This window comes from Corapipo altera, unplaced genomic scaffold (assembly GCF_003945725.1).
Source record: "Corapipo altera isolate COAL_440 unplaced genomic scaffold, ASM394572v1 61411, whole genome shotgun sequence".
Classification (NCBI taxonomy): Eukaryota; Metazoa; Chordata; class Aves; order Passeriformes; family Pipridae; genus Corapipo; species Corapipo altera.
Window position 1 is genome coordinate 14,969,148 of NW_020884875.1, and position 27,878 is coordinate 14,997,025.

General features: G+C 40.9%; 1 protein-coding gene across 1 annotated transcript; it reads left to right on the forward strand.

The window, feature by feature from the left end:
• The first annotated feature begins 13,356 nt into the window (after nt 1-13,356).
• Nucleotides 13,357-18,613, forward strand: KCNV2 (potassium voltage-gated channel modifier subfamily V member 2). The gene is made up of 2 exons (XM_027634578.1): nt 13,357-14,781; nt 18,017-18,613. The coding sequence occupies exons 1-2, from the start codon at nt 13,357-13,359 to the stop codon at nt 18,290-18,292; spliced, it is 1,701 nt and encodes a 566-aa protein (XP_027490379.1). The 3' UTR covers nt 18,293-18,613.
• Nucleotides 18,614-27,878: the final 9,265 nt, after the last annotated feature.

A 27,878-nucleotide genomic window follows, 5' to 3' on the forward strand; every position in this document is an offset into this window, starting at 1 on the left:
AACCTTGCAGTTCCAAACTACTCTAAGGGAGATTTTATCCTTAAAAAGCTCTGATTAGGAGATCCTTCCTTCCCCAGCTATGCTGAGGTTCTGACATGGTGTTGTCCCTTAAAATGCTATAAATCTGTGAGGTATTGTTCCTCCCCAGGAGACCAAATCTGGTTCATTAGAAATAAAAGTTTGATCTCACAGGTTGTGAGATCCTGGATCTGAATCCCACTGAATTATTGATATGGGTCAGAATCCACTCACTGTGTGTGTTGGGGGGAAGGACTGGGCCTGGACCTGCAGGTCCATGGAAAGGCTGCTGTATCACAGAAGGTGTGCTGGGAGCACGTGACCTGCAGCCGGCAGGGCTGGGTCCCTGAGAGCAAAGGGCAGAGACAGAAGGAATGCAGCCAACAGGGCTGAGCCCACGCAGAGCACATGCAGAGCTGAAGGCCCTGCAGCCGGGCTGTCAGTCCAGGCAGAGCTCTCTGGTAGCCCACCCACACCCCAGCCCTGCAGCCTGTGGCTGGCTACAGCACACCCCACTCTGGCCTGGCAGGCACTGATGGATATCCTGTCTGGGAGGGAAAATTGAACTGTATAAATACACGAGACTCCATATGAGCTCCCTCTCTCTCTCCTCTCCTGCAACCTGAACCATGTGAACCATCGGATCTTGTAAGCAGTTTTCCTTTCCTCTCTCTCCTTCTCTCTTTCTTCTCTCTTTCTTTACTCTTTTAATCTGTTTTCTTCTTTTACTCTTTTCCTTCTCTTGTGGGTAACTTAAAACCAATGAATTGTGTTTTACTAAAGCTGGTTTATTGACTGTGAAAGGTGTTTTCTGTGAACTGAGTTTTTGTACTGGGTGTTTTAGTAAAATGCTTTTTTTAGTTGCATTTTACTCCTGTAAAACCTTTTGCCAAAATATTTTTCTCACTAAATTAAAAGAATTTCTCTTAGAGAAAGGTGTATGACTCTTTCTTCAGGTGCAAATTCAAGGTTATAACAAACCAAAAGGCTTTATAAAAGTCTTAAATAAAATGTAACCACTCTGGGCAGCTTATGGCTTAAAATCTGGAGTGTAACACAGGTAGATAACTATGCTGTGCAAGCATTATGCTGAAATGCAGAGAATTTTTCAGCTGAACTGACATTTTATGCCACAAAAAGCCAGCATTTCTAACAATCTAAACCATCTGCCTTTTTATATGTCCAATCACCCTGGCGTCCAGTCACAAAAACAAGAAAAAAAAACCCACACAAAACTCCCTCTTCATTTGTCAGTCATTATTATCAGAATGTACAAGCCATCAGATTCTGTTTGCATTGCTCATGCAAGTATCCTCTACAACTTCCCAGGGTGCTGCATCTGCAGTCTGAATGCATAGTACTCATTTCAAACTAGAAACAACATGCAATGCTGAATCCTTAAATCCTTCTCCACTTGGTATTTTTTTTCTGTCACTGGCTTTTAAGGTGGAACTTCATTGGAAGCTTGCACAGGTAAAAGGCTAAAAAGAGCTTTCTCTGTCAGTGACCTAATAACATCTATGAATACATGCCTTACACTGTCAGAGTATGAAGGCATCAGTTCATCTCAAATAGACTAAAAATTCATCATCCCAGATTCTTCATCAGTATAACTTGTTCAAACTGTGGCTGAAGCTGCATTCCCTTCTAGTATGCAAAAAATCATAATGATCTACATTGGTTTATTCAGACAGAGAATCAAGATTGCAGAAGACTTGCTTCTGCTACCACAGCTGAGTCTGTGGGGATGCAGATTTAGCAGACTGTTTTATGCCATCTGTTGTTAAATGTATTATGTGTGTGCATTTCTTTACTTTATAAATCAGGCTACAGTCAAGTAAGTGGTATTCCTTGTGTGTTGCTTCACTTACCAAATTGGCTATCATGTCTTTTCTGTGCTCATTACAATTTAGTCCCTCTGGACTTATGCCAGCCCAGGATGTATATGCAATTGCTCATATCTGAAGAGAAAAAACAAACCAGAAAAAAAGAATAAAAAGAGAAAGTGTAAGGAATCCATGAGCTGAAGATATATTGCTGGATTAATTCAAGGTCAAGATTTAGCTTAAAGTATAATTCATAGCAAAACAAAATAAACTGCATAGTCTGAGCACAAAGAAAACAGCAACCCAGGATGCTGTAATGTATGCCCAGGTCCCCTCCTATTCTCAGAGTAGCCCAAGGGTAACATATGTCGCCCTCAAAGGGGTGCAAGTCGCTGTAATGGAGCATCACAGGCTTCAGGAGAGGCTGTGTCCGCCAGTGGCAGACAGGAGCAAAAATGTGGGAGTGAGGCAAAGTAGTGGAAGCATCTGAACTGTCAGAGCCTCAATCAACAGTGCTAAATGGTGATCTAATTCTAAGAAAAATATTTTATTTGAAGTCAAGTATGTAATTCCAATGTGTATGCAGCACGTTTAGTGCTGCTCTGTGATGCTTTACGGCTACCATGCACTGTCTTGCCTCCAGCAGACTCTGGTTCATCTCCATGGGGAGACATGGAGGAAGAGCCATGAATGAGAATAATAGCTCTGGCAGCCATCACTGTGAAGATTCAGAAAAACAAGTACTAGGAAAACAGTTCAGAGAGTAACTTTCTCCTGCCTGACTCCTCACTAAATTACTAAACATTAATACCCCAGTATGTGTTTTTACATCAGATCTCCTTCTTTTCTTGTTTCCTCTGGTTCTTCTGATTTGCAGCCACTGCTCCCTACCTTTTCTCCTTTACACTTAGCTCCCTCTCCAATGGCATCCCACATTTCTCATAGCTAAAATATGTCTGGCATATTATTGAACACCTTGACCCTATAGAGACAAGTTTTACTGTGGTGAGCCACACATACAAGTAGAAACTACCCTGATGAGCCAGTGGAGAATTAAGCTGCTAACAAAGTAAAACACTGGATGGAGGACAATTAATAAAGTAAGACATAACATAATACAGTTAGTGAAGCAGAACGATAACACAGAATTGTCCTTCGGGACCCACTTGTCCTAGTGTAGGATTTTAGCAAGTTCCTAAGAAAGAAATCAGTTTTGAACACATTAAGGAAATCATTGAGTAACAGGACATGAAAATTACTATTGGATCATATGGTCTCTGAGGCAGGAGAATACCACACAAGTATGTGTGCCTGACCCATCACAAATGACCAAAGAACATGTTGTAAGGGATCTCCTGGCCATTAACTCTGGTCCCTTGGTCCTTTAAGCAGAACAAAAACACCCACAAAAAAATTAGTATGCATCATAATTACACTTTTTCTGTGCTTTCCAGCTTCTCAAGTAGATTTCAAACAGGGGTGCTGACAACTTAGGCAAACAACTGTTTGTTACACTGCCAAGAACCTACATTAGCTATTATGAGTTAGTTATGTCTGGATTGTTTCTCCCAAATCTCCCTTAGTTGTGAATGAACTGTACACTTCCCCAGCTGCATTTCTCATTCCTATTTTTGCTGCCTCAAGTCATCCATTGTGGAGGAGATTAAAGAAAAGTGTGATGATAAGGTCAGGAGTTTAAAAAGAGTTGGAGAAAATAGGTGCAAAGTGGTGTGTGGCTCCTTCCTTCTTTCCTTCCTTCCTTCCTTCCTTCCTTCCTTCCTTCCTTCCTTCCTTCCTTCTTTCCTTCCCCTGCCTGCCTGCCTTTCTTCCTTCCCTTGCCTGCCTGTCTCCCTCATTGTAGTTTAGTGCTAAGCCATCCTCACACAGGTTGAATAAAGATGCCCTTCCATTTTGAACATCAGCTTCTGCAACCCCAGTCTGAGCTGCAAAGAAATCCATCTAATTTGGGCAACTACATCTCGCCGCTCATTCACTTATGCACTTGCAGCTGGGAAAAGCTCACCTATGCCTGTCCTTTTCTTCTGACTTCCTGAAGTCACTTGTGATTGTATTAGTGTTACAGTGAATCACCTTTCATTACTTTTACTCTTCTAAGGTTACTTACAGAGATAAACTGGAAGTGCTTTTTAAGCTATCTAGATCCTCTATTTCTGCAATTGTTATCCATAATAGCATGTTTCTGCAGAATATTTTCTAAATACTGTCTTCCAAGCAAATTTGAAAAGAGTCTCTTGTGTACAGAGGTCTTAGATGACGCTGCAACTTCAGTTTGACATAAAGCATCATGCAATTAACCAGTCATTACAGCAAAATTAGCACTCATCTTTGTAAAATAGGGATTTCTGCCCTCCTTTTGAAACAGCAAAGTACAGTGTATTTTCTAAAAGAAGCAATTTTCAGGATGATTTTTTTAAGTGGTATTTGACAAAGGTAGTGATTAGCTTAAACAAGCACTTGTTGATCTGTCACATTCAAAAACCTTCCATAGTTTTGCAACTCTACCTAATTTTTCTCTTGCCAGCCTTTGAGAGTAGGGGAGTCAAAGGGAAGAATCTCTTTTTTATCAGAAGTCACAATCAAATCAATATTTTCAAAGGTATATTCGTTATTTCTTCAGAGACAATATCAGCAAAGATCTTTTCTCTGTCTTGTTCACTCTCAAAAAAGACCAAAAAAAAAATTTAGGGTATTGCATTGCATTGAGCAGAGAAGTTCAGAGTTGGGAATTGAATTCTTCTCCCCTAGGAAAGGTCAGCTTGTAAATCAATCCAATACCATGCAGTGTGTGGTCAGAGCAGGAAAATAAAAGATAACCTGTTTAAACCACTTAACTCTATATTCATTATATGCCTGAAAAGCTCACCATATTAAAGTGATTTACAAATAGTACATGGTTGGGATAAGGATAGCAATCATCTTGCTGACAGATTTTCACACATATGTATCAATATATGTGTGTACAAATATCCATACACAAAAACTGGCTAAAGTCCAGGCTTGCAAAAGCTTTCTTTGTCCCTGAACTGATTTGTTCTTTGGTATGCAACTTTGTAGATAGAGAACCTTATTATAAACACTGCGTTAGTGTTTGGAAAATATCTCCCAGAATTTAAAATCATAATTAGCTCTGAACTAAGCATCTCATTAATGAGTAAAATCTTTTCTTTCACTACACAGAATTATCTGATTTCTTCTGAAAAGTTCCAGGAATAGTTTATTTTTAACCAATCTTTCTTGTGTGTAAGGGAACTCCTAATAATTTTACAGCTAAATAATTCAGTTTGTATTCTAAAAGCATATACTTCTTATTCTTTGGACTTCACCATGACAGAGCATATGAAACTCTCATAAGGAAAGCAAGAGATGAGCCCTCAAGCATATTGTGGATAGAGAAACCTTCATGGCTCAAAACCAGAAGATTTTTGAGCTGACTCAAAACAGAAGAGTGCTGGTATCACTGATTTTATAGAAAGAGGTGGTGCTGCAGAGGAGGCAGATAGATGGGACCAAAGTAATACAGCACAGGTACAATACGGGAAAAGAAGGAAGCAATAAATAAATCTCAGAAAAGCAGAGGCCATGCAGCTCCAGTCCCAAACTGACAAGGAGAGTTGTGACATGTACATGCCTGAAGCAAACAAAATTTCACAAAAGCACAGCCTTAAAAAATCCACTACAAATTATGGACTTACATAAATCCACTTCAAGGAGCATGGCATCCCTTCTCCCCTCCTCAAAGGTAATGCTGGTGTGAAGCTGGATATGCCTGTGAGTATACAGAGGTGGAGGGCCTGGCAGGTGCCAGGCTTTCAGATTTGGGATGTAGTACAGCATTAGACCTGTGCACAAGAGGAATTCAGCTGCAGAGCAGCAAGTAAATGTTCAGGAGACAGGTAAGCTGTACTAATTCATTATCACTGGTAGTGCTCGGATAGGAAAGGCTCAAGAGGGGCAGTCACACCCAAGGAAACAAGAAGGAACTACAGAAAAAGTTATTGCAATGGATGTATTTGTTAAGAGACAGAACTTGGAGAAGGCTACCAGTGGTTTTGAAAAATATTCCTGGATACATGCCTTGCATTAAGTCCTTTCTAAGTCTGTGTGGTCCTGTTACATGCAATATGCATGAGTGAGTTGGGTTTTTTTTTCCTGTTGCTAACTGGTTTCAATAAAGTCTAAGTAAAGAATCAGCAGTTTTCAGCATAGTGTGTGATAGAATGCATAAATCAGAAAAAATTGCTATCCAGAGGCCATGATACATACAGCTGTTAGATCGCCTTGTAACTGAGTCCAACACAAGTCACCATTTTACCACCAAAAGGAATCCAAGGTTGAATGCACCTCTTTATTTTGTACCTCCCACTTTTGTTTTGTTTTTTTTGGTGGAGGGTGGGCAGAGGGGTGTGTGTTGATTGGTTATTTGGGTGGTTTTATTTGTTTCTTTGGGTTTTGTTTTTTCAAGATCCTGTCATATGGATCATCATAAACTACATCACACTGAGATTTGTGATCCTGGTGGTAGGATGCAAACAGGGAAAAAGGAGGAAGTGTTGACTGGAACAGTACCAGAATGATACAGTTCACAAAACCAGAAGGCTCTTTGCAATTTGTGGGACAGATTGGTCTCCAGCCCACCAACAGTCCTGAAATCAGGGAATGAATGCCATGCTGCTTAGTGTGCCAGAAAGGCCTATGTGTGCTGAGGGACTGTTGTTCCTCAGGACAGACTTTAATCTGTGGCTTCCATGTTGTGATTTTATCATTGTCAAGGTTTAGATGGCTTTTGATAGGTGTATTGGCACTATTGTTTTTGCACAGTCCTCTCACATAAAAAAAAAAAGCATTTTATCACTCTATACTGCCAGTCAAAAGTGCCATAATCATGCATAAGGAAACAGCAAAACAAATAAAAAACCACACAAGAGTAAATTCTTGGGATAGAGAGGAAGTGCAAACACTGTATAAAACATATCCATACTTGCTCCCTTTCTGCAGTACGAAAACAATTCTCAAAGCAAAACTGGTAGCTGAACTCTGTCATCAAGAAAATTGTTTATTCACATAAAGGTGTAATGCTCAGAAAACATAAAGCCTGTTTATTGTACACTCCTTTAGCAAAGTGTTGCTGCCATGACTTCCTCTCTACTTCCAGCATATTTCCTGTTTCGCTGCGTGGAGTTGACATTCATTCCCACTCATTTAGTCAAATTTGTTCTTGCTGCTGTTGTGTGCTTGTACTGTTTGCTTATACTGCTTGTTCGCTGCAGGACTGGTACAAGGTGCTTGTGACTGAAAAGCGGCTAATGTTTATGAATGAGCCATTGCATACAGTAAGCAAGACCCAGTGGAAAGCCCAGCAATATGAAATACAAAAATACTTGATTCTTCTACTTGTTTCCAGGTTAAATAACTTTGTTCTTCAGCATCTCACCTATAAAAAAGCATTATGAACTCACTAAGCTAGAGGAATATGGTACTGTTCTTTTTGTGTGTGTCACATTTTCATATGCACATTGGATGCTGTAATGCATTGACTTGCTGAAGCATGTAAACAGTGTGGGTTTATCTGCTCAAGAAAATGTAATTTAAAACAATCAGCAGAAGTTCAGTGGGAGAGGAAAGAGACAGCATAGAGTGCCAGAGATGGAAACAGATTCCAACAAGGACACACTGATATACAGACAGCGGCGGTAGCACACGTGGTTTGTCCTGGGTCTCTGGGCTCAGGTACACTGCTGCAGTCACCTGGCATGCCCCCTGGACATACATCAGCACTGTTGCCCTGGTTGACACAGCCCAGCTGCTCAGGTAGCATGCTGGCAACCCCAGTCTGTCCCTCTGCTTCATCTATGTCTGTAGCTGGCTCTCTCTCTGTGTTCTTTCTTCTTGTAGATGCAGGCAACACTTATGCATGAAGGCAGGGGATTGCACAGGCATGTGAGCTCTTCCATGTAAGTGGGAAGAGATACGAGCAGCTGGGCGATGCTGATTATTCCATCCTTCAATCATCCTCTCTTCCAACTCACTCATCTTTTCAAAGCATCCTCTGGGTGGCTGCAGCAGCAGGGTTGGTAAGCTGGGAAAAAAAAAAAACCAAACAGAAATAGAGTAAGCAATAAGCAGAGAAGCATTTGTTCAGCAACAGCATGGTATTCTGAGGGCTGAGATAGTCTGCCAGGGTGGTAGGGTACAAAGATGCCTGAAATTACAGAGCAGAAAGGATCCTCTTGCTCACCTGCTTGCATTTGAGTCTAACTAACTGAACTGAGTGGAGACAGAGTAGAATGAAGGTTGCTTCAGCTCTAAGCAGATCTGGTATTTTGGCAAAGCTGTAGCTCAGGATTTTTTTAAATTTTAGTTCATTTTTATTTTTTTGACAATCACTCTTTATAAAGAACTGGTATGGGGAGAAGCAGACAGAACAGAATCTTAATTCTTTTACTTGCTGAGTCACTCCCTAGAGTTTTAGCAGACACTGCAGTCAGTCAGCCTACCTTCAGCTCTATTATGCTTTTTGAGTGCTCTAATATGATAAACAGGACATTAATAATTATTATATTGTTAATAATCACCATTAGCAGTATTTTCCACATTGTCAACATAGCTTGAGAGGTCCCTGGAAGCTAAGGAAGGAGTCTGGCTGGACACATGTAATTTTTCAGCGCAATTTCCTGTGGACAGCTGAGCATATTATTTCAAGTCTCCAAGATGCGGAAGTAGTTTGAGACACATTTTTTAGCAGAATGGTAAAATTACTGAGCAAAGTTCTGGGGCCATTGTTCAAGTAGGTCAGAATAGATGATCTTACAGGCCTTTCCTGACCTTAAAAAAGCACTAATCTGTGAAAAATTCCTCTACTGAGGTAAGAACTAATCCACTGAGGCCTTACAGGATCATACAAATTCTTTAAAGTAATTTAATTAAAAAGCTCTCATTTTTTAACCAAGACAAAGCACATATACTCAACTCTGAAGCTGATTTGCTCAGTGAAAGAGCATTGCATTTTTACAGGCCTCTATCCTGGGAAAAGTCAGCACTCCTAAAAATGATGGCTTGCAAAACTTATCTTCTCTGTCTTCCATTTTAATTATAGTTTTCTCTTGTGAAAATTCTGTTCTCAGGAAGCTGGTATCCAGGTAATTTATAAAAACATAAAGCACTGGCCGTAAAATTGAGCCCTGGGGAACCCCACTGGTTATTGGCTGCCAGCCTGATGTAACACCGTTTACTAAAACCCTTTGAGCAGTCAGTTGCTCACACAACTTATTATGGACTTGTCTAGCTGTGTGCTAGGCAGTTTATCCAGCAGAGTACTGTGAGAGACAGTACCAAAAGCTTTGCTAAAATGAAAAACAATCCACATCTACTGGCTTCCCTTGGTCAACTAGATGAGTGACTTTGTCACAAAAGGCAATTAAGTTGGTCAAACAGGACTTTTCCCCTGGGTGAACCTGTGCTGGCTGGGACCAGTGACTGCATTGTCTCCTAAGTGTTTTTCAGTAAATCCCAGAATAACCTTCTCTATAATTTTACCAGGTCCTGAAGTGAGACTGACAGGCCTGTAATTTCCAGAATCATCTTCCTACCCTTCCTAAATATCAGGACAGCATTTGCCAGGTTCCAGTCTACTGGGACCTCTTCAGACTCTCAAGACAAATGAAAAATAATGGAGAGAGGTCCTGCAACTACATCACCCAGTTCCTTCATGGGATGAATCTTATCTAGGCCCACAGCCTTAGGTGCATCCAACTGAAGCAGCAAGTCTCAAACGACTTCAGGATTGCCTGGATGTTTATCATTCCCCAAGTGACACTCCTTTCAACACTGGGCTCCAGGGATCCCAGAGCCCATCACTAGTGTTGAAGACAGAGGCGAAGGTGGCATTAAACTTCTCCGCTGTATCTACATTCCTATTTGTGAGGTAGTCGACCTCCTCAAGCAATGGACCAATGTTATCTCTGATCCTCCTTTTGCTGTTAACATCCTAAAAACAAAACAACCTTTTTGTTGTCCTCCACAGTGTTGGCCAGCTTGAACTCTAACTGAGCTTTGGGCACACAAATTTTCTCTCTACAGAGATGAGCAGAATCTCTGTCATTCCCCCATATCATCTGTACTTGCTTTCGATGTCTGTACACTTTCCTTCTCCACCTGAGTTCTAGAAGATCCCTGCTCAGCCAAGCCAACCTTCTGCCGCACTGGTTTGGCTACCAACACTTTCAAATCGGCTGCTCCTTTGCTCTTAAAAGACAGTTCTTAAAAAGTGAGCAGCCTTTCTGGACCCAAATAACTTTTAAAAAAGAGATTCCCAAGTGACCTTACTAACGAGCTCTTTCAGCAGCCCATAGTCTGCCCCATACAAGAAGATGTTGTGCAATTCTTACTAATGACATTTATCCATGTGAGGATAAGCAGCACACCGAATAAGGTAGAAAAGGGAAAAAAAGTGGGTCCTTTCTGGTCACTTCATTTTCTTATCTATCTAGGCTGAGAAACTAGCAGCTCAGAACAAACTCTCACTCCAAAATAAAGAACATAAATTTTCATCATGGCTAGGCTTCACGAACGAAGATTTGGGAAGGGCTCTACCCATGTTTCTTGCAAGCATGTTGGTGGCTAAAAAGGCCAATACGAGATAGGCGTGTCCGGTTGCAAAAGGCACAGCAGGAAGACTCCTTAGGTGGTACATTCTGCAAGACACGATTCTTTCTGCGTTGTCTTTTCTCCTCCAGGGTGATCCTGCGTGCTTTCTCGAAAGCATCAGCAGCGTTATAGATGGTGTGTCTCCAGACTTCCCGATTGGAGGCCAGAGTAGACCAGTTATGTTGATCAATATGGCCAAGGCTGAGATGTTGTTTCAGGGAGTCCTTGTATCTTTTCTTCAGGGCTCCTTTCTTGCTGCAGCCGGTGGCAAGTTCACCATAAAGTAAGATCTTAGGGAGGCGGTGATCTTTCATCCTGGAGACGTGCCCTGCCCAATGGAGCTGTGTTCTCAGCAACATGGCCTCAATGCTTGTGATTGCTGCTTGTTCTAGAACAGATGTGTTGGTCACATAATCTGACCATGGATGTTTAGGATTGTACAGAGGCAGGGTTGATGGAAGCGTTCTAGGAGTCGCAGGTGGTGGTAGAAAGAACATAAATAAAGCAATTCGATTTTACCTACTTTGTCAGTTAGAGGTAAGTTTGAGTAGAGTGCAGCGGGTGCCTGAGAGCTCTGTTCCCAAGAATATCTAGGTCAAAGGGATTAGTCTGAGCAGAAGTGAACTTAGTGATATTCCTTGCTTTGCTTAGTAATGATGTCCAAGATCTGAGTCCAGGTACACAAGGAGCTGATGTCTGACAGTCAGAAAGTTCACCCTGTAGAAGCTCCTGCTACTGCAGTATGGTATGAGAAATGATCTCTCAAGTACTGAGCAAAAAGCCTTACTGAATACTTCTCAGAAGTGAGACCAGGGAGCTTGACAAAAAGTAAAATTAATGTTACAGCAGAGGCTGGCAAGAGGAATTTGTTATAGTCTAGCCTGAATCTTGATAAAGAAATATGGAAGAATATTTGGTAGTAAAATGATGGCATTGCAGACTACCCTTTTTTTTATGTCTGAATTACTCTGCTTAGGAGAATGAAACAGCCTCGAAACTGGACATTAATTTGCATTAAGGTTGCTATGCAAAGGACTCACCCTGGTATGGTTTAATGTTCAAAGCAAACTGCAAAGTAGATTGGTATCTCTAAAGAGGCACTGACAATCCCTATTAATAGGGTCCCTGACTTTTTTTGCATCAAGAAAAAAAACAGACAGTGGAGACAAATTCATGAAGCAAAAGACTTTCAAGAACAGTTAAATACGAATTACAAATAATCCAGGCTTTAAACAATGTGACTGAAAGAAACCTTGAACACAGAAACCTTAGAATACACCTTGAGAACAAAAGTATTGCAAAATGCTTAGCTATGACATCTTCCAGTTTGTCAAGAGCTAGTAAATATAAAAGCTACAACTGAGGATAAAGAAACAGGAAAAAATAAGGGGGCAATTTCACAGCAACAGCAATTGCTTTGCATGGGACACCACCAGAACAGCAATATTGGGGTCTGCAGGTGCAAGACCATGAGACCAATGACAGAAGAGGAACTTAAAGACAACAAAATAAAAACACTGCTGCAAGGATTCTGGAATACACTGTCCCAGCAGCTTGTGTGAAAGGGTAGGGACCTGCGAGGAGAAGGCAGGCTACGGGATTGCAAACGGAAGGCCTTCCAGACCAGCAAGGGTATTGCCAAAGCTAGAAATCTTCCAGTGCCTTTTCCTTTCCTGCATCAGCCTGGATAGAGATGGAATAATGGGCTGGTGTTTAGAAGTTATAACTCAGGTGCTAAGAGCATGCCAAAGGAACCATCCTTTTGTTGTGTATATCCTCTGCTTTACAGGAGCCATAGCTCAACTGAAGTGCTCCCAGTGACAAGGGGAAGCAAACTGGCTTTCAGGATGCTCATTGTTACAGGAGATGCTTGTGCCAGTTCAACCAGAGCTGAGGATAAAATCTCCATCAAAGCAAGAGAAAGCACCTCTCCTATCCTACTAGTTGCCCACTGCAGTGTTATGCTACTCTAAAATGATCTGCAAGAGAAACAAGAGTGGCTTTATACTGTTTCTCAGCAGCTCATAAAGAGTTTGAAGCTGGAAACCCCTTCACATCCCTGCCCTTCATTTCCACTGAGTCCAGCATAGCATGAGACCTGCACTCCCAGAGCACAGCCAAAGCTGCAACTTTCCTCAGCTCTTAATCAAATGGAGATATTCTATCTGGGAATAAAAAGGGATGACTTTTATTTGCTCACCTCTTGAAAGCATTTTAAGAGGTACTCTAGTGAGTTCCTACCCTTTATCTGCATATCAATTATTCATTATTTTCATTAAGGAAAACCAAGCCTGCTATCTTCATGAGCATGAAAGAAATCTGTAATGTTCTCTCTCTCTTTCTCCCTCTCTCTCTCTCTTTCTCTCTCTCTACCCCTCACACATTTTCATTTTGAGATTATTTTAAATCCATATATACTGAAATAGGAAATGTGTGGGTTTTATTAGGAATAAAACTTTAGGGTTTTTCCCCCCCTACTGATTTTTCATAGATTTATGGATCCATAATCATTCACGTCACAGCCTGAGGGAAATGAGGATGGAACAGGATAATAGCCCCTAAATCCCCTCCTCTAAGCACTCAGATCTTTGCTGTCAGCAAGATTAAAACGGTCAACAGCAGTCTTCATATGTGTATATCCCACACGGAGCTTTCACAACAACTGAAGTGGTGGCTGGCAGAGAGAAAAATGCAGAACCACTGCTGTGCATGATACTGCTGAGATAAAGAGAGAAGAAAACAGGATTGTCAGCCTTTGTAGTGTTGGAAAGGACTGGTGTTAGTTGCTTGATCAGGTGAATGCAAAGAAGGAAGAAGAGTAAGGAACAATAGTATGTTGCAGTTTAACATGCAGCGAGAGTTTCCCTTCCTGAAACATAAAGGCAGAGAGGGGGAAGCACCAAACATCCTCCCACAGCCCAACAAGGGGAAGGATAACGAAGGCATGCATGTAGACAAGCAGAGTGGTTTTTCTGCTAACGCTCCCTTGAATACCCAGTCCCGACTGCTACTGGGACCTGAGGGGAATTACAACTACTATGTGGATGATGAAGATGAGGAAGACGAAGAGAAAGAACAAGGAAAATGGCCAGGTGAAGATGCATTTAAGGGAGAAAACAAGGCCCCATCATTCATTCCTTGTTCTCCTGCCCCTTCTGCCAGAGCCCCGGCCACAGCATCTGCTCCATCCATGCTGAACATCAACGTTGGTGGCCAAAGCTACCGTCTCACCTACCAGGCAGTGGCCATCTATCCCAAGACCCGCCTGGGGCGCCTGGCCACGTCCACTGACCGTCGCTGCCAGCTGGGCCTGTGCGATGACTATGCTGCCCAGGTTGATGAGTATTTCTTTGACCGGGACCCAGCTGTCTTCCAGCTGGTGTACAACTTCTATGCCTCGGGGGTGCTGCGTGTGCGAGACGAGCTGTGCCCCTGTAGCTTTCTGGAGGAGCTGAGCTACTGGGGTGTGCGTCTCAAATACACCCCTCGCTGTTGCCGCATCTGCTTTGAGGAACGCCGTGATGAGCTGAGAGAACAGCTGAAGGTCCAGCGGGAGCTGCGGTCCCAGGCAGAGGCTGAGGAGAATGAGCAGCTCTTCCACCACATGCGCTACTATGGTCCCCAGCGTTGGCGCCTCTGGAACCTTATGGAGAAGCCCTTCTCCTCTGTCACCGCCAAGGTGATGGCAGTGGCCTCCAGCTTCTTTGTGCTCATCTCTGTGGTGGCCCTGGCACTCAACACTGTGGAGGAGATGCAGCAGGTAGACTGGAAGAGTGGGGATAGCCGGCCTGTCTTGGAGCACATTGAGACCCTGTGCATTGCATTCTTCACACTGGAGTACCTGCTGCGCTTGGTCTCTACCCCAGACCTACGCCGCTTTGCCAGCAGCGCCCTCAATGCAGTAGACCTCATTGCCATCCTGCCCCTCTATCTGCAGCTGCTGCTCGAATGCTTTACTGATGATGACCAGCCCCGGGGTCGAGGCTCTCAGCATGAGCACGATATTGAGAAGGTGGGACGGGTGGGCAAGGTAGGACAAGTGCTTCGCATCATGCGCCTCATGCGCATCTTCCGCATCCTCAAGCTGGCCCGCCACTCCACAGGGCTGCGTGCCTTCGGCTTTACCTTGCGCCAGTGCTACCAGCAGGTGGGCTGCCTTTTGCTCTTCATTGCTATGGGGATCTTTGCCTTCTCTGCCATGGTCTACACGGTGGAGCATGACGTCTCCAGTACCAACTTCACCAGCATTCCCCATGCTTGGTGGTGGGCTGCTGTAAGTAAACACATCTTACCTTGCTGGGTATCCAGAGGCCCCCCTTCCCTTACCCTCCCTTTCCTTGCTGGAGCTGCTGGCAGCCTTGAAAACAACAGGCTCAGATCAGTGAACATCTGCTCTGAATTCTGAGCTTACAGGACATATGCACTCACTCACACACACACACACACGCATGCACTCATTCACCTCTGTAGTAAGATTAAAGGCTTAATCAGGCAGGAAGTGTTGAAATTGCCATCTCTCCAAATGCAGGAAGTATTCGCACTTTTAAAGAAGAAACAGGCAAAGAGATGGGAAAGAAAAGATTTTCCCATTTAATGCCATTGTCAGTGTTGCCAAAAACAAAAGGAAGGAAAACAAAAATGAATGCATCAGGCTATCTGGTTGCAGGTGGACACAGGATTTTCATTCTTATTCTATTTGCAGATCTTCTGTGATCCATCATACAACTGCAAGATGATAAAACATAGTTTATTAACTATTGTTAGGTCACTCAAACTTCAAAAGCGAAAGCTGTCCCAGAGCTCTGGTTGTTAAAGATGCATGAGAACCAACAGTTGTTTTACACAAGAGAGTGTGTTCTGTTGTGCTGCAGATGTGTGTATCTATAGCATTCTGGATGAAACCAGGGGGTAGCTAGGCACTGCAGATGCTGAGGGGAGGCAAAGGGTCTCTATCTTGGCCACCCATAACCCTAAGACACAGACATTTATGTAGGGCCCCAGGACTGAGCCCTGGGCATGGCTATGAGTCTAGCTCTGTCCCAGTCACTTCCCTGGAGAAAGAAGCCCATGCAAATGGACTGGATAGGAGTCAGAACATCTCATGCTGGTTGATCAGCATAGACACCGGATGCCGGAGTTGAGTATGGGGCCCACAGAACAGTAATCCCAGCCTATCCAAAGTCACTTCTCCTGGCCAGCAGTCCTGGAGCCCATGGTCTGCACTTCTGGTCCAGCAATGACCAATGAGGTGTGGTGGTTTACCACACATATGTTCGTAGTGATTCAGCTCATGGCAGAAAAACTGGCCCTACAGACACACATAGACATTTACATATGCACACACGTATATGTACCAGTGCTGAATATCCTTTAAGCCGGGCCATGGGAAGGATGGAAAAATCAGTGAATAAAGGAAAGGGTCCTGTAATGTGACCTTTGCAGATCATCTGTAAGTGATATATACAGGTTATGAAAACATTCATGCTTCATACATTGCTAGAATACATCAGCCTTATGTTTTGTTTTCTGAACATGCAGATTATATGCAAAATCTTTAGGGCTCATTTCTGCAGACTGTTGACACTGTAATCATTTAGATATTCCTAAGAAACTTACATGACTGTGAAAAAAGCCTATTTAGCTGAGTAAGTTTCTTCAAAACAGAAGCTGTAGCATGTACATTGCAATTCCAAGGCATGAAACACTTTTTAAAGGCTATCTGTTCTTTAAGACTGCAAATTAAATATCTGGATCACTCAAATTTTATTAAAATCCAACAGTGTTCACAGTCTCCCACATGCAAGAGAAGAAGCATCCCTCCTAAACTGTTACAGGCAATGTATAAGACTATGCCAGTGGAACAGAATCTCATCAGAGGATAATGATTTTCTCCTGGCTGGTAGAGATAAACATCTTGCCTTCATCTCAGTATTTATTTTTGGAGATATTTATCCTGTATTATCATTCAAATCCAGTGACTTAATTTCCATTAAAGCAAGTGACTAATCCTTTTTATTCCACAGGAAGCACCAGGTGCATCCTACAAATGTGCTCACCCAATGCTGTTTCATGCACCCTAATGCTTTCTTCACTGGAAATAACATTTTATTTAGGATGTTAGAGGATGGCAGGCTGCACACTGTGACCTTCCAAAGACTTAATTATTTATTTATTCTGAAGCCCCTTACTGTGGCTAAAGTCACAAGGGCATTACAGTGAAAGTCCTACAGCCTGTGGCTGACTTCTGCCAGAGATTTCATTACTGTTTCAGGGATACCCACAGTGTGTTGAGACACACTGTGAAAAAAATAAATAAAATTCACTGGCTGAAAAAGTCTCTAGTCTCTTGCACTGACTAGAAAGTGTCAGGTGGCAAAAGCCTGCAAGTTTTACCTGCCAGAGAAAAGTAAGTTATATTTACTAAATGCAAAAACTATAAAAAAATCAAGATGTGTGCAGTGGAAGTATCTAAATTAGGACTTATTTTATGTTGACTGTTTGGGAGTACATAATTCATATGTAGCATCCCCATAATCAAACACTCATGAATTTTTGAAATGGAATTTTACAGTGAAAGTATCATAGTACTTGGTATAGTATGGGGCTGAGAAGAAAAATGTCTGTGAAACTATGCATACAATGTAATGGCAAAGTGTACAGATTCATATAAAACAGATACACTAAATACCACCACTCTCAAAGAAAACAAAACAAAACAAAAAACCAACAGCAACCAAACCCAAAACATTTTAAACAACCCCCAAATACTTCTTCAAATTCAGCAAAAATGTCTCACCTGGGTACCCACTTAGCACTATTAATATATATGTTGCAAGCATATATTGCAAGCAAAAAATTCCAGGCTACAGTTCCTTGTAGGTATGTTATCATTAAAGGGGATTTTATCTAGAAACTTCAAAGTCCTGGATCACTTCTTCCTATAGTGCAAATATTATGAAATTACATTTCACAATTAGCTGAAGATTTTCATGTGTTTTGCATTAGTTCCTACAATATATATGACAAACACAGATAAAACCCAAAATATACTCAGGGACTGAGTCCCAAATACTGGGGTTTATCAGCACACTGGATTTAGAAACAGGGCATCTGTTCAAAGTGATATAATAAGGGAGCAGGGTTGCAGCTATCAGTGGATTTGCATGGTCAGGGAGCCCCATCTATTCTCTCACTGCATCCAAGCAAACTCACCTTCTGGACAGGCTGGTGTGGAAATTGTTTGGAAATTTCCTCTGCAGGGCAAAGCTTCTAAAAATCCTCCTAAATGATATCTAATAATTGTCTTTCTTTACTTCATGGGAGGGAATTTTTTAAAAAGGTATATTTTCCATAAGATGGATGGTACAGAAGAGAAAGGCATTACAGAGTATTTCAGACTTACGATGCAAAGTAAAAAACCACTAACTTTAAAATTGTCCCTGATCAGTGAACATATCTGTTTATATATTTCTTCCCAGCTAATAAGCTGAATGTCAATTTGCCTGTAGGTCAGCATCTCTACAGTGGGATATGGTGATATGTGTCCAGAAACTCACCTTGGTCGCCTGTTTGCTTTCCTCTGCATTGCTTTTGGAATAATCCTGAATGGCATGCCCATCTCCATCCTCTACAACAAATTCTCAGACTATTACAGCAAGCTGAAGGCTTACGAGTACACAGCTCTCAAGAAAGAAAGAGGGAAGGTTGACTTCACACGGAGAGCCATGAAGAAAATATCTGAGTGCTGTGGAGAAGGTGCAACCCAGCCTTTGTCACAGCAATGATACAGCTTGTGCTTTGGATATTGGGAGGAAATGGAGAAGCTGAAGGAGAAAGAAGAAAAACAGATCAGCCAAGCTAAGTGAAGATAAACTGAAGAGGCCAAAAGTAACAGAAGTAGATGGTGAAACCTGTTTTGAAGGGGGTTGTTTTCAAAACTAAAAAGGTTCAGATTATGACAATTTTTTTTTAAACTTTGCTATATGGGGAGCAGAACTAAAGCGCTCATCAACTCTCTGAAATTACCTTCTTCAGATTAACCAATCAGAAACTCTGAATTCGATCTACACGAAGAATCTAGCCTCCTGCTACTGATTAGACTGGCAATAAAGACCTACCCTAATAGTACCAAAGGAAAACAAATTGCTGTCATTAAGGGTCAGCCACCTCACTGCTGTCAAGGTAGTCTCAAAAATGAAACAAATAGAATACCCAATATACTCATTGCATTGCTTAAATTGGTTTCACATCAGCTTTCAAATCCAGGAAAACAGCCTAGAGCACTTACCTAAATATTAGCAGCAGCTACACTCCTTAAGATTTCAGCTTCTGTTTCCACTGTCAGATAGCTATGCTTCACTCTTCCAATTTTATTTTTCAGATGCAGCCCTGCAAATTATTCCTATTTTCATGTCCAAGCAAGCAATACACTGCTTTCAGCATTCCCTCCATCACCACACCCATAACCATATTTCATTGTGACAAGAACTAGTGAAGAATTCTGGAGTTTGAGTTGATAAATCTCACTGATCAATTTTGAAAATATTTTTAAACACAAATCTTTTTAGGTGTAGTATTAAATAATAATCTAAATTTATTTTACAGTATTTAACGCATCTATTTATTGAATTGTTAGAATAATAGGCCTGTGATGGGACATAAGTGTTAAAGCAGCATTTAAAAAGGAATTAAATCAAATTAAATATGTAATGGATAGTATCTCATAAAGTCTGTTGATCACAAACGATCTTATCAGAACTTATCTGTAAACAATTTTAAATATAGTTTAAGTCAAGATAATTTATCTAGTACATACAGCCATTAGGGACATAATTCTGACACTTAGCTCACCCTCAAGGGTACCTTGTGTCCTAAGATTACTGGGTCTCCTTGCACAGCTGGATGCGATTTTTCATGTGTCTAAACTTGCCCCCAAACCTACAAAACAAATAAAAATTACAATTAAATGGAATCACAGTTTCATGTATTACTTCACAGCAAATCAGGAATATTCTTTTTACATAAGAGCAGTCATACCAATTTAGAAATAGTAAGATGAATAACAGATCTGAAAGAAAAATTACTTCATTGATAATTAGATACAAAGAGCCTTAAGAAAAAAAGTGTCACAAAAAGGAGCAATCACCGATATGACCCATGGCTGTTAGTCAGCAGCACTCCTGTTGCAAAGCATCCTGATGACAGGGATGCATTTTAAAACTCTTGAAATCTCACGTTTTGTCTGTGCTGCCCTGCTGAATGCAAATGGCTGCATTCAAATCTCAGGACCACAAGGGAGACAATGGCGTGAAGCTCACTCTGGGACAGCTGAGGGTGAAAAAGTTCATTAATTTTGCTCTGTCCATGCAAATTGTGTCAAGCATGGGGACATTTCTCCTTTCAATGGTGCGAAGGTAATTAGTAACCAACTTGCTCTTCTCATTCTTTACCTCCAGACAAACGTATCATAAGCCCATCTGTCATTTTGTTCTTTAGGAATGACAGGCAGCACATTGTGTGCTGATCAGCTCTGTTAAAAGCTAAACCATGTCTTTAAGGCACAGCTGAGCCCCAGGAGTTCGATGTGATAGATGTTTGCTGCTCTGGACTGCACACAATGCAGCAGCCACAATTCTGGCACTCACTGAGAAGAATAGGTGCTTTACTTTGGCTCTAGGGACAGTATGAATTTGTATGGCCCTTCTGCACAGTAACAAGAGGACAAGAAGCTTCCAGAAACCACAGGAAACCACTTACTGCAGTTGAGTGAGGTGGGAGGTTACAAGCATGCAAAAACACAATTATGCTTTATTTTCAACATACAGCTGGAGTTAGATCCCTTAAAAGGACTTAAACCCCGGTGATTACTCAACTTTCCAAGATACTGGACACTTTAATTTCTTTGCTGAAGGAATGACCATGCAGATGGGATGCAGATGCTCAGCTCTGCATGACAAGATCAGCAGCTTCTTGCCACCTACAGAAATTGAAAGCCTGAGCACTTATTATGCTGAGACTGGACTTCATCACAGGCTCAGACCTGACAGAAATCACTATTTTCCACCCCACTTGTCTCACCTGCAGGACCCATTCAAGTAGATGTTTTTCAAGACATGTCAAGGAATAGGCTTTCCACAAAAAACACGAGCAGAAGAAAAGGAAGTCTTCTCTCTTTTAATGAGGAGTCAGAATTCAATGTCCTTGGCAAGTGCTTTCTTATCTGTCCAACAAGATTTTAATGCACAAGTCCCATAGCACTGCTATAACCACTCAAGTACAGCTTGGAGAGAGTCTCCCGCACCCCTCTAGCTGAATCTGTTCCATTTTGCACCAGGTAAATAATGGCCCAATGTCAAAGACCATAGAGCTTGGTGTTTCCAGTACTCATCTGGGTGCAAAGGTGTGGGTCACAGACCCTGCTTCAACAAAAAAGCTATGAAAGTACCCTGACCAAGCAGCAAAATCTTTCCAAACTTACAGTCTCCTCTGGCCCAAGCAATTTTTAGTTGACAACTTCAGTCTCTAAGGACTCCAGAGTCAATCCCCATACACTACAGCCACATGAAGGTAAAATGCTTACTTGGAGAACGCTACAGGCTCATGGCTATGGGCAAAAACACTGACAGACACAGAGGAGAACAATTTCTGTCCCCTTAGAAGGAGATACTGAACCAGTACCACCAGGTCCCACCTGGGTGCACTGAGCACCAAGGTCATCACACTTTGGGCAGCTCAGCTTACCCAGTGCCTGCCCTACTCTCTTTTCTCAATGCACTTTGCATCCTCATCCCTCTGCCATCCAGCCCCACCAGCTTTGGGACCATCTTGATTTCTCTGTGCACTGATTCATCACAAAAATGACTGTTTGGGGGTGCATGGGTAGATGCTCACTTGATTCACGACCAAGCTCAATGCTGAAAGATCTGATTAACACCTAGAGCTGGCACGAGATACATGGTAGCCATTTCTGGCTATGAAACACTAAGCACAAGACTACATGAAGTTCCTGGTTATTGTTTTGTAATTACCTGACTCCCCTGCCCTGCTGCACTGAGGAGGTGAACCAGTCCTTAGTGGAGTAAAGCACTTTCCAGAAAAACAGAAGTTAGTCCTAGGTTTTTTTCAGGCAAAACTCATCGTTTTGTTCTCTGGATTACCTTATCCAGCTTTCTGCCTTGTGGCTTAACTGATCTTATTTTATGGGTAACAACCATAAGTGTGTGCATTTCAACAGGACAGAGTATGCCTAAAGTTGAGGTATGACTACACCAGTCAGACATTGCCTGGATTGCCCAAAGTTGTGTTAGTGCCAGCACTTTCCATGTGGATGGTCCTCCCATAAAGTCCTCTCCTGCTGTGACACTCTGTTTGAGGCTCATACCATACAAAGTGGACCTCCAGCCAGCTCAGAGGAAGGAACGAGTTCATATTCCCACAGAACAAACTTCTGACAACCTGCAGAAGGCTGTGCAAAACCAGCTGGTTTTCAAAGAGGATGTAGCATTTTTGCCATTTTTTTGTTAACACAATGTTTCCTGCTGAGAAGGACTCAGTTAGTTTATTCTGCCACATTCACTAAGACCTTCAATGGCATTATCACCATCCCTAGATTACTCAAAGGAAAGAGTCAAGTAGTACGTATGACAACATCCAGAAACAATGCAGGAGTCGTGATTGTCTTAGTTACTTGAATGCCATAGGGCTTTGGTAGTCAAAAGGTTTTAAAATAACACATCAAGGGAAAATATTAAACACAACAAATACGGGCAATACTATTAAAGTAGACAGGCCTTGTTTTATGGGATGCTGATTTGGCATAAGTAAGGTTTTGGGGAAAGAGGGTGGAGGATTCTCTAACCACTGAGAAATTAAAAATCGCTCTGAATACGGTCATGATAAAGTCTTCTGTTTTAACTAACTGCAGACATTAATGAGACCCAGAGGGAGAAGGAAAATATGTTCTATCATTATGCTTCACTACAGACTTAATAACCATGGCGTGTCTCTGTTAGACAAAGAAACAGTCAGTTTATCTAGATGGCCTGCCTTCATTTCAGGAGAACTAAGTATTGTTTCTTCTTCTTAATTTAGGCCAGGGAATTACTGGGGAAAGAAAGAGGGGTGAAAAAGAAAAGGAAAAAAAAAGGGAAAAAAAAGGAGTAAAAAGAGAGAATAAAAAAAAAAAAAAAGGAAAAAGAAAAAAAAGTGGGGGGTGGTAGAAATCTAGTCTGTCTTTACATGAGACAGTGGAAAGAATTCCAATTAGAATTTGCTTCTGCACAAATCCTTGTCTTAGAAGAACATCATTTTTTTCCAATTCAGTTCAGCAGCTGTTTGCTTTTCTCATTCAGAAAGATAGCACTTACAGGGATAGCTATAGTAAACCACAGATTAATAGGCATCTGGTACTACTCCCAGGCTTCTAAGGCAAATAGCAATATTCAGTCTTTAAATATGTAAAACTTTAAAGATTATCAACTACGAATACTTCAACATTTTTGATTATCAACTAGGAATAACTCAATGTTTTTGAAGAAAAATAATGGCTGTCAATAAGATTAGGAAAGAAAAATTTCAACTCTTTAGAACACTCCGGTTTTATGTTACGTAAAAATACGCTTATCGACTATTACAAAACCTTTATTGACTTCTTTATTTGGTAGTATAGAAATTACATGCCATTTGACTGTAATCCAGCTCTTTATCTAGGACTGAAAAAGGGAAAGGTCAGTGCAAGTTTTTATGTACTTAGGCAATTTAATGGAAATATGCTGAGAAAAATTAAAGCTTTCTACAAGTAGGTCCTGAGATAGAGATTATTGAGGTTTTAAATAAAACTTGTCACAGTCTAATTCTACTCTATAAAATTACTCTGTACTGTCATTCTAACTTCTAAAGTGGATTTGCTCCATTTATAAGCAAAAGATTTTGACCCCGGTTAATAACCAGATAAACAAGTACCATACTATAAAGTCAGTCTTCTGCTACCACTTAATAATTGTTCTTCAGGCCACCAGCACTCTTTCCTTCACCAGTTCTGGCAGATGGGGGTGGTTGGGCAGGGTGGGCAGGGACAGGGACGACAATGACACAGGACCACAGACCACACAACAAGCAAGCAAAAAAAAATAAAAACAAAACCAAAAACAAACAAACAAAACCAAACACCAAAACCAGTAAGTTCCAGAAATTTAGGAAAATTCAGGAAATCACAGGCAGGTGGCGACAGCACGTTTCTTTGTAATGGGGGGCTGACACGCCCTTTAGGCAGGGCAAGGTAGCTGGGTGGGTATCCTCGTGGGAAATACAGTCCCTCATACAGAAAATTGTTCACTGCTGCCACTCAGAGGTTACAGGCTGCCAGACTCCCCTTTTCCTTAAAAATATCTGGTGCTTGCTACCTGCTGTGCTACCTTGCTCTGCAGCACCTTTCTCAGGTGCAGAGTGTACCAAAAGCCTGGAGTCCTGTCACCAAGAGTAGAGTGTTTACAGTAACGTGAAAGTTCAACCATTTTCAACTATTTTGAAGAGAAATAATTCAGACATATCTCAAATATGTCTTCTTTCCGTTGCCCACTATCAAAAGATACAGAATTTGAAAGAGGCTTTAAATATTTTAACCTCTTCAGACAGAGAAAAAAGGACAGAAAAAATGCTGACATGGAAGAGCATTACATGGCATCAATTTGTAAAACAGCCTCTGAAAGCATTTCAAGCCACAAGAATGACTGCCTTGAAAACTGGTGCCATCACCACTGTGAAGATGACTTAATAGCAAATGTTGTGGCACTCGATCTTCTTCATCTAACCATACTCCGGGAGCAGAAACTTCAATGACTATAACATATTGAACCTATATTACCTTAATACTCTTTTCCATAAAAAATGGTTTTTTGGGGATGCTTTTAATTCAGTATATCTTTAACATGAAAACCCTAGTTTGTTTTTTTCTTTTGTTCTCCTTTTTTTTTTTTGTTTGGTTTTCTTTTTTTCCCCACAAGTATCTTATTTACCTCTGTTTTGCAAACAAATAAAAACATTCTGATGACTTTTTAGTTCAATGCTTCTAGCACCTATTTGTACATGCCTGTATACCTGGAGGTCTGTCAGCTCCCTCCTCTGTGCTTTCTATTTCTTTTTTATTTATTCTAATAAAAGATGTAATCCATGTAGACACACTCCAGTTATATCACAGACTGACAAGTACAGGAATGACAGGCAGAAACAGCTGTGGGGAAGACAGGGAAAATTAGAGAATCTGTAAGATTTTTACATTTTGTAAAGCGCGTAACTGTATTTGTAAGACATGTTCTGACTGAAAGATATATAAATCCAACAATTAAAACCATCTTCCATAACAGCAGATCAAGATGGTTAACCCACTTCAACTAGTATGGCCCTTGACAAAACTTTAATACTACAAGAGAAAAATCACAAAGACATATAATGTTAAGTTGGGCATATGCAAGGAATTACTGCCATTAACTGAATTTAATGCACATATTTTCCAGTTTTCCAGCCATTAGTAACTTTCCCTTCCCTTAATCCCTCCCCATACTACAGCTCGTAAATACTACTACTGGCTACTTTGGGTGCTACAGCCTTTGCACACTTCTAAAAGAAAAAAAATCATGTAAAGAAAAGCTTGAACTGCTGAGATTTGCAGTTATAAGAATGGGAGAAAAGGTTGAGGACCCGGTTATGATAGAATAGTATTTTTTAAATAGCAGTGAATGCTTTTCTTTACTAGATGGTTAATAAAACGGTATCTACCATTTATAGATCTTAAAAAAGGTTCCATATCCTAAAAGACCAGGGTCTCAAAACAAAACACACAAAACAACCAAAGGTGTTTTAAATAAAAAAAACCTTACAAATGGAAAGTTCAACTTACATAATGGAGCATGTAAGGGAACAAGTCAATGCAAAAGTTTTAAACCCCAATTAGAAAACAGGAAAACTGATGGAATAATTTGGTTAAGAGTACACAAACTTCTGTGTTTTGAGAAAGCAGATAAGGAATGTTGTACACACTAGTGAGGCAAAATGGATGAGTTTTGACAGTGACCTTTAATTTGACAATGCCAACAGTCTAATGGACAGTACAGATTTCTAAGAAATCAGAGGGAAATGTGTCTTGATTTACTGCGATGAACACTTGCATGAATCTGTTTTAAAGATGTAAGAAATTAAAAAAGCCCTAATTTTAATGTTCAATTAGTACCATTTAATTTTTTAGACATGATACAATAATAGCAAGAACATTTGGCAGAAACCCTAAGTACCAAAGGGTGTGCATACATGGATATGGCTTTGTGTCCATTCCAACAGGTCTACAGTCCAACTAAACAAGAGATGGACATGAGTAAGAAAGAAAATCTGCCTGCAATGTGTATAGTGTCCCACAACATTCCCCCTTTATTTCCAGTTAAGTCAATCATTATGCACTTTCTGTTGACCCCACTTTTTCCTCAGTTCTGCACCCAGACACAAACTCAAGAGTTATTGTGTACATTTTCTGCTTTTGAAGAAAAGGTAAGTTGGTGAAGAGTCAGTGGAAAAGCAAAGTACTGCTTGCTCTTGATAGATCCTTCTGTCAGCAGCAAAGGGGAATGCTGGTTCTTCTGTACCTTAAACCAAGTGCTATTAAGGTGCAACAGTACCTGTGTGTATGTCCCTTTTCCCAAGTTAACAGATACTAGGAAGGAAAGGAGTCCTCTGTCTTCTAAGAAGGAAAAATTAAACAATTATCACCACCTTTTCTGTCCTACACTGTCCTAGCATTCACAATGATTAAACATTGGTGGTTCACACTCCAGCTTCTGCTATGTAAAGTGAGAGGTGTTGACTCTGGATGGCCACAGGGGACAGTCACTTCATCTCTAGACAACGGCTTTAAAACAAATGCCCCATAATTGCTGGCACAGCCTTTCTTCTGAGCGAGTAGCCGACACAAACACTTACTCGCTGCATCTGTACTTCCGTTGTCTTCTTGGCAATGACACAATCACTACTAGCTATACTAAGACGGGGGCAATAATTTGATCAGCTTGGAAAACCTGAATTAGGCAAAAATCCTTGTCAAGTACATTTTAAAAAAATTAAAAAAACACTCTTAAAAAAATCAAACCATTTTTGCTTCATAAGATTTTAAAGATTTTACTTCTCAGCCTTCACACAGCCACGGAGTCAGATCAGGACAGAAATGGCACTGCATCCAACCAGCTTCTTCAGTGCAAAAAACTAGATCACTCTCTGATACACCTTAAGCCACTTAAACAACCTTTGTACTCACACAACCTCTCCTTCTATTGAGGCCATTTCAGAATTTGGTTTCAACTGACATTAAAAGACACACCTTAACAGCAAAATTTATGTTCTATCCCTGGTAGGAAAATAGTGTTGTCTATAGCATAACCTAAACTGATGTCTACTTAAGTGAGAGTGGCATTTCTCAGTTTGTGGTAAGGAAAATTAGCAGTCATCACTCCAAATTACTACACATAACTTTTAAACCATACATGCAGACTCAAAAATGCAAATTAACTGCCTGGTACACATCCAGTTAGAGCAACCATAATTAAAGAACACAATCAAAGCATCACACCAAATCCAGGTAAGCAGATATTTGCAAGACTTTTTGCTTTCAGTTTTTTAACACTTTCTCTAGCTACGACTTAATTTCACTGCTCCCTGTAATCTTTGATTGGAAGTATATCTGCGCCAGATTCTAAGCATTAGTTTATTCCCCTCAATAACCCAAAAATTCAGAGGGGCTGTACCAGATTTGTTTTCTGCTGTTTTAGTCTGCCACTAATTAGTCACAAATCTGTTGCATATTTTTTTCAGGCTGGGTTTTTTGGCAGTAACTGAGACTTCTTTAGAAGCAGCTCACTACAGTTTAAGTTCATTATCTGTTGCTAATTAAAACAATGTTTTATTGTCACAAAAGAAAATCCTGTTACAGAAACTAAGGAGCTGCAATCTTCAGTAACTGAGAAGATGTGTTTACAAGCAGGAACACTTAATGCCAGTGCCAATCGGGCCTAATTGGGATTAACCTTTCAGTACTTAAAATTACTGGTAAGCTTAGGTGGAATTAGAGGGGAGTACAGTCAGCAAGTAAATCAAGAGATGCAAAAAAACAATGTTAGAAACTCTTTTCCTAACTATAACATTTATGTACTGGTCGAACTACCTAAGTGAACTATGAATTACAATTGGGTTTATGATTATTTCTATAAATTTGCTTATTTGAGTATCTTGTAATTTTTTTGTACTAAGAAATACTGCCCCCAGACAAGACCAGTGAGAAGCAATTGATTACTTACTAAGATGAAACTGCATTTCACTGCTATAACTATTTATACT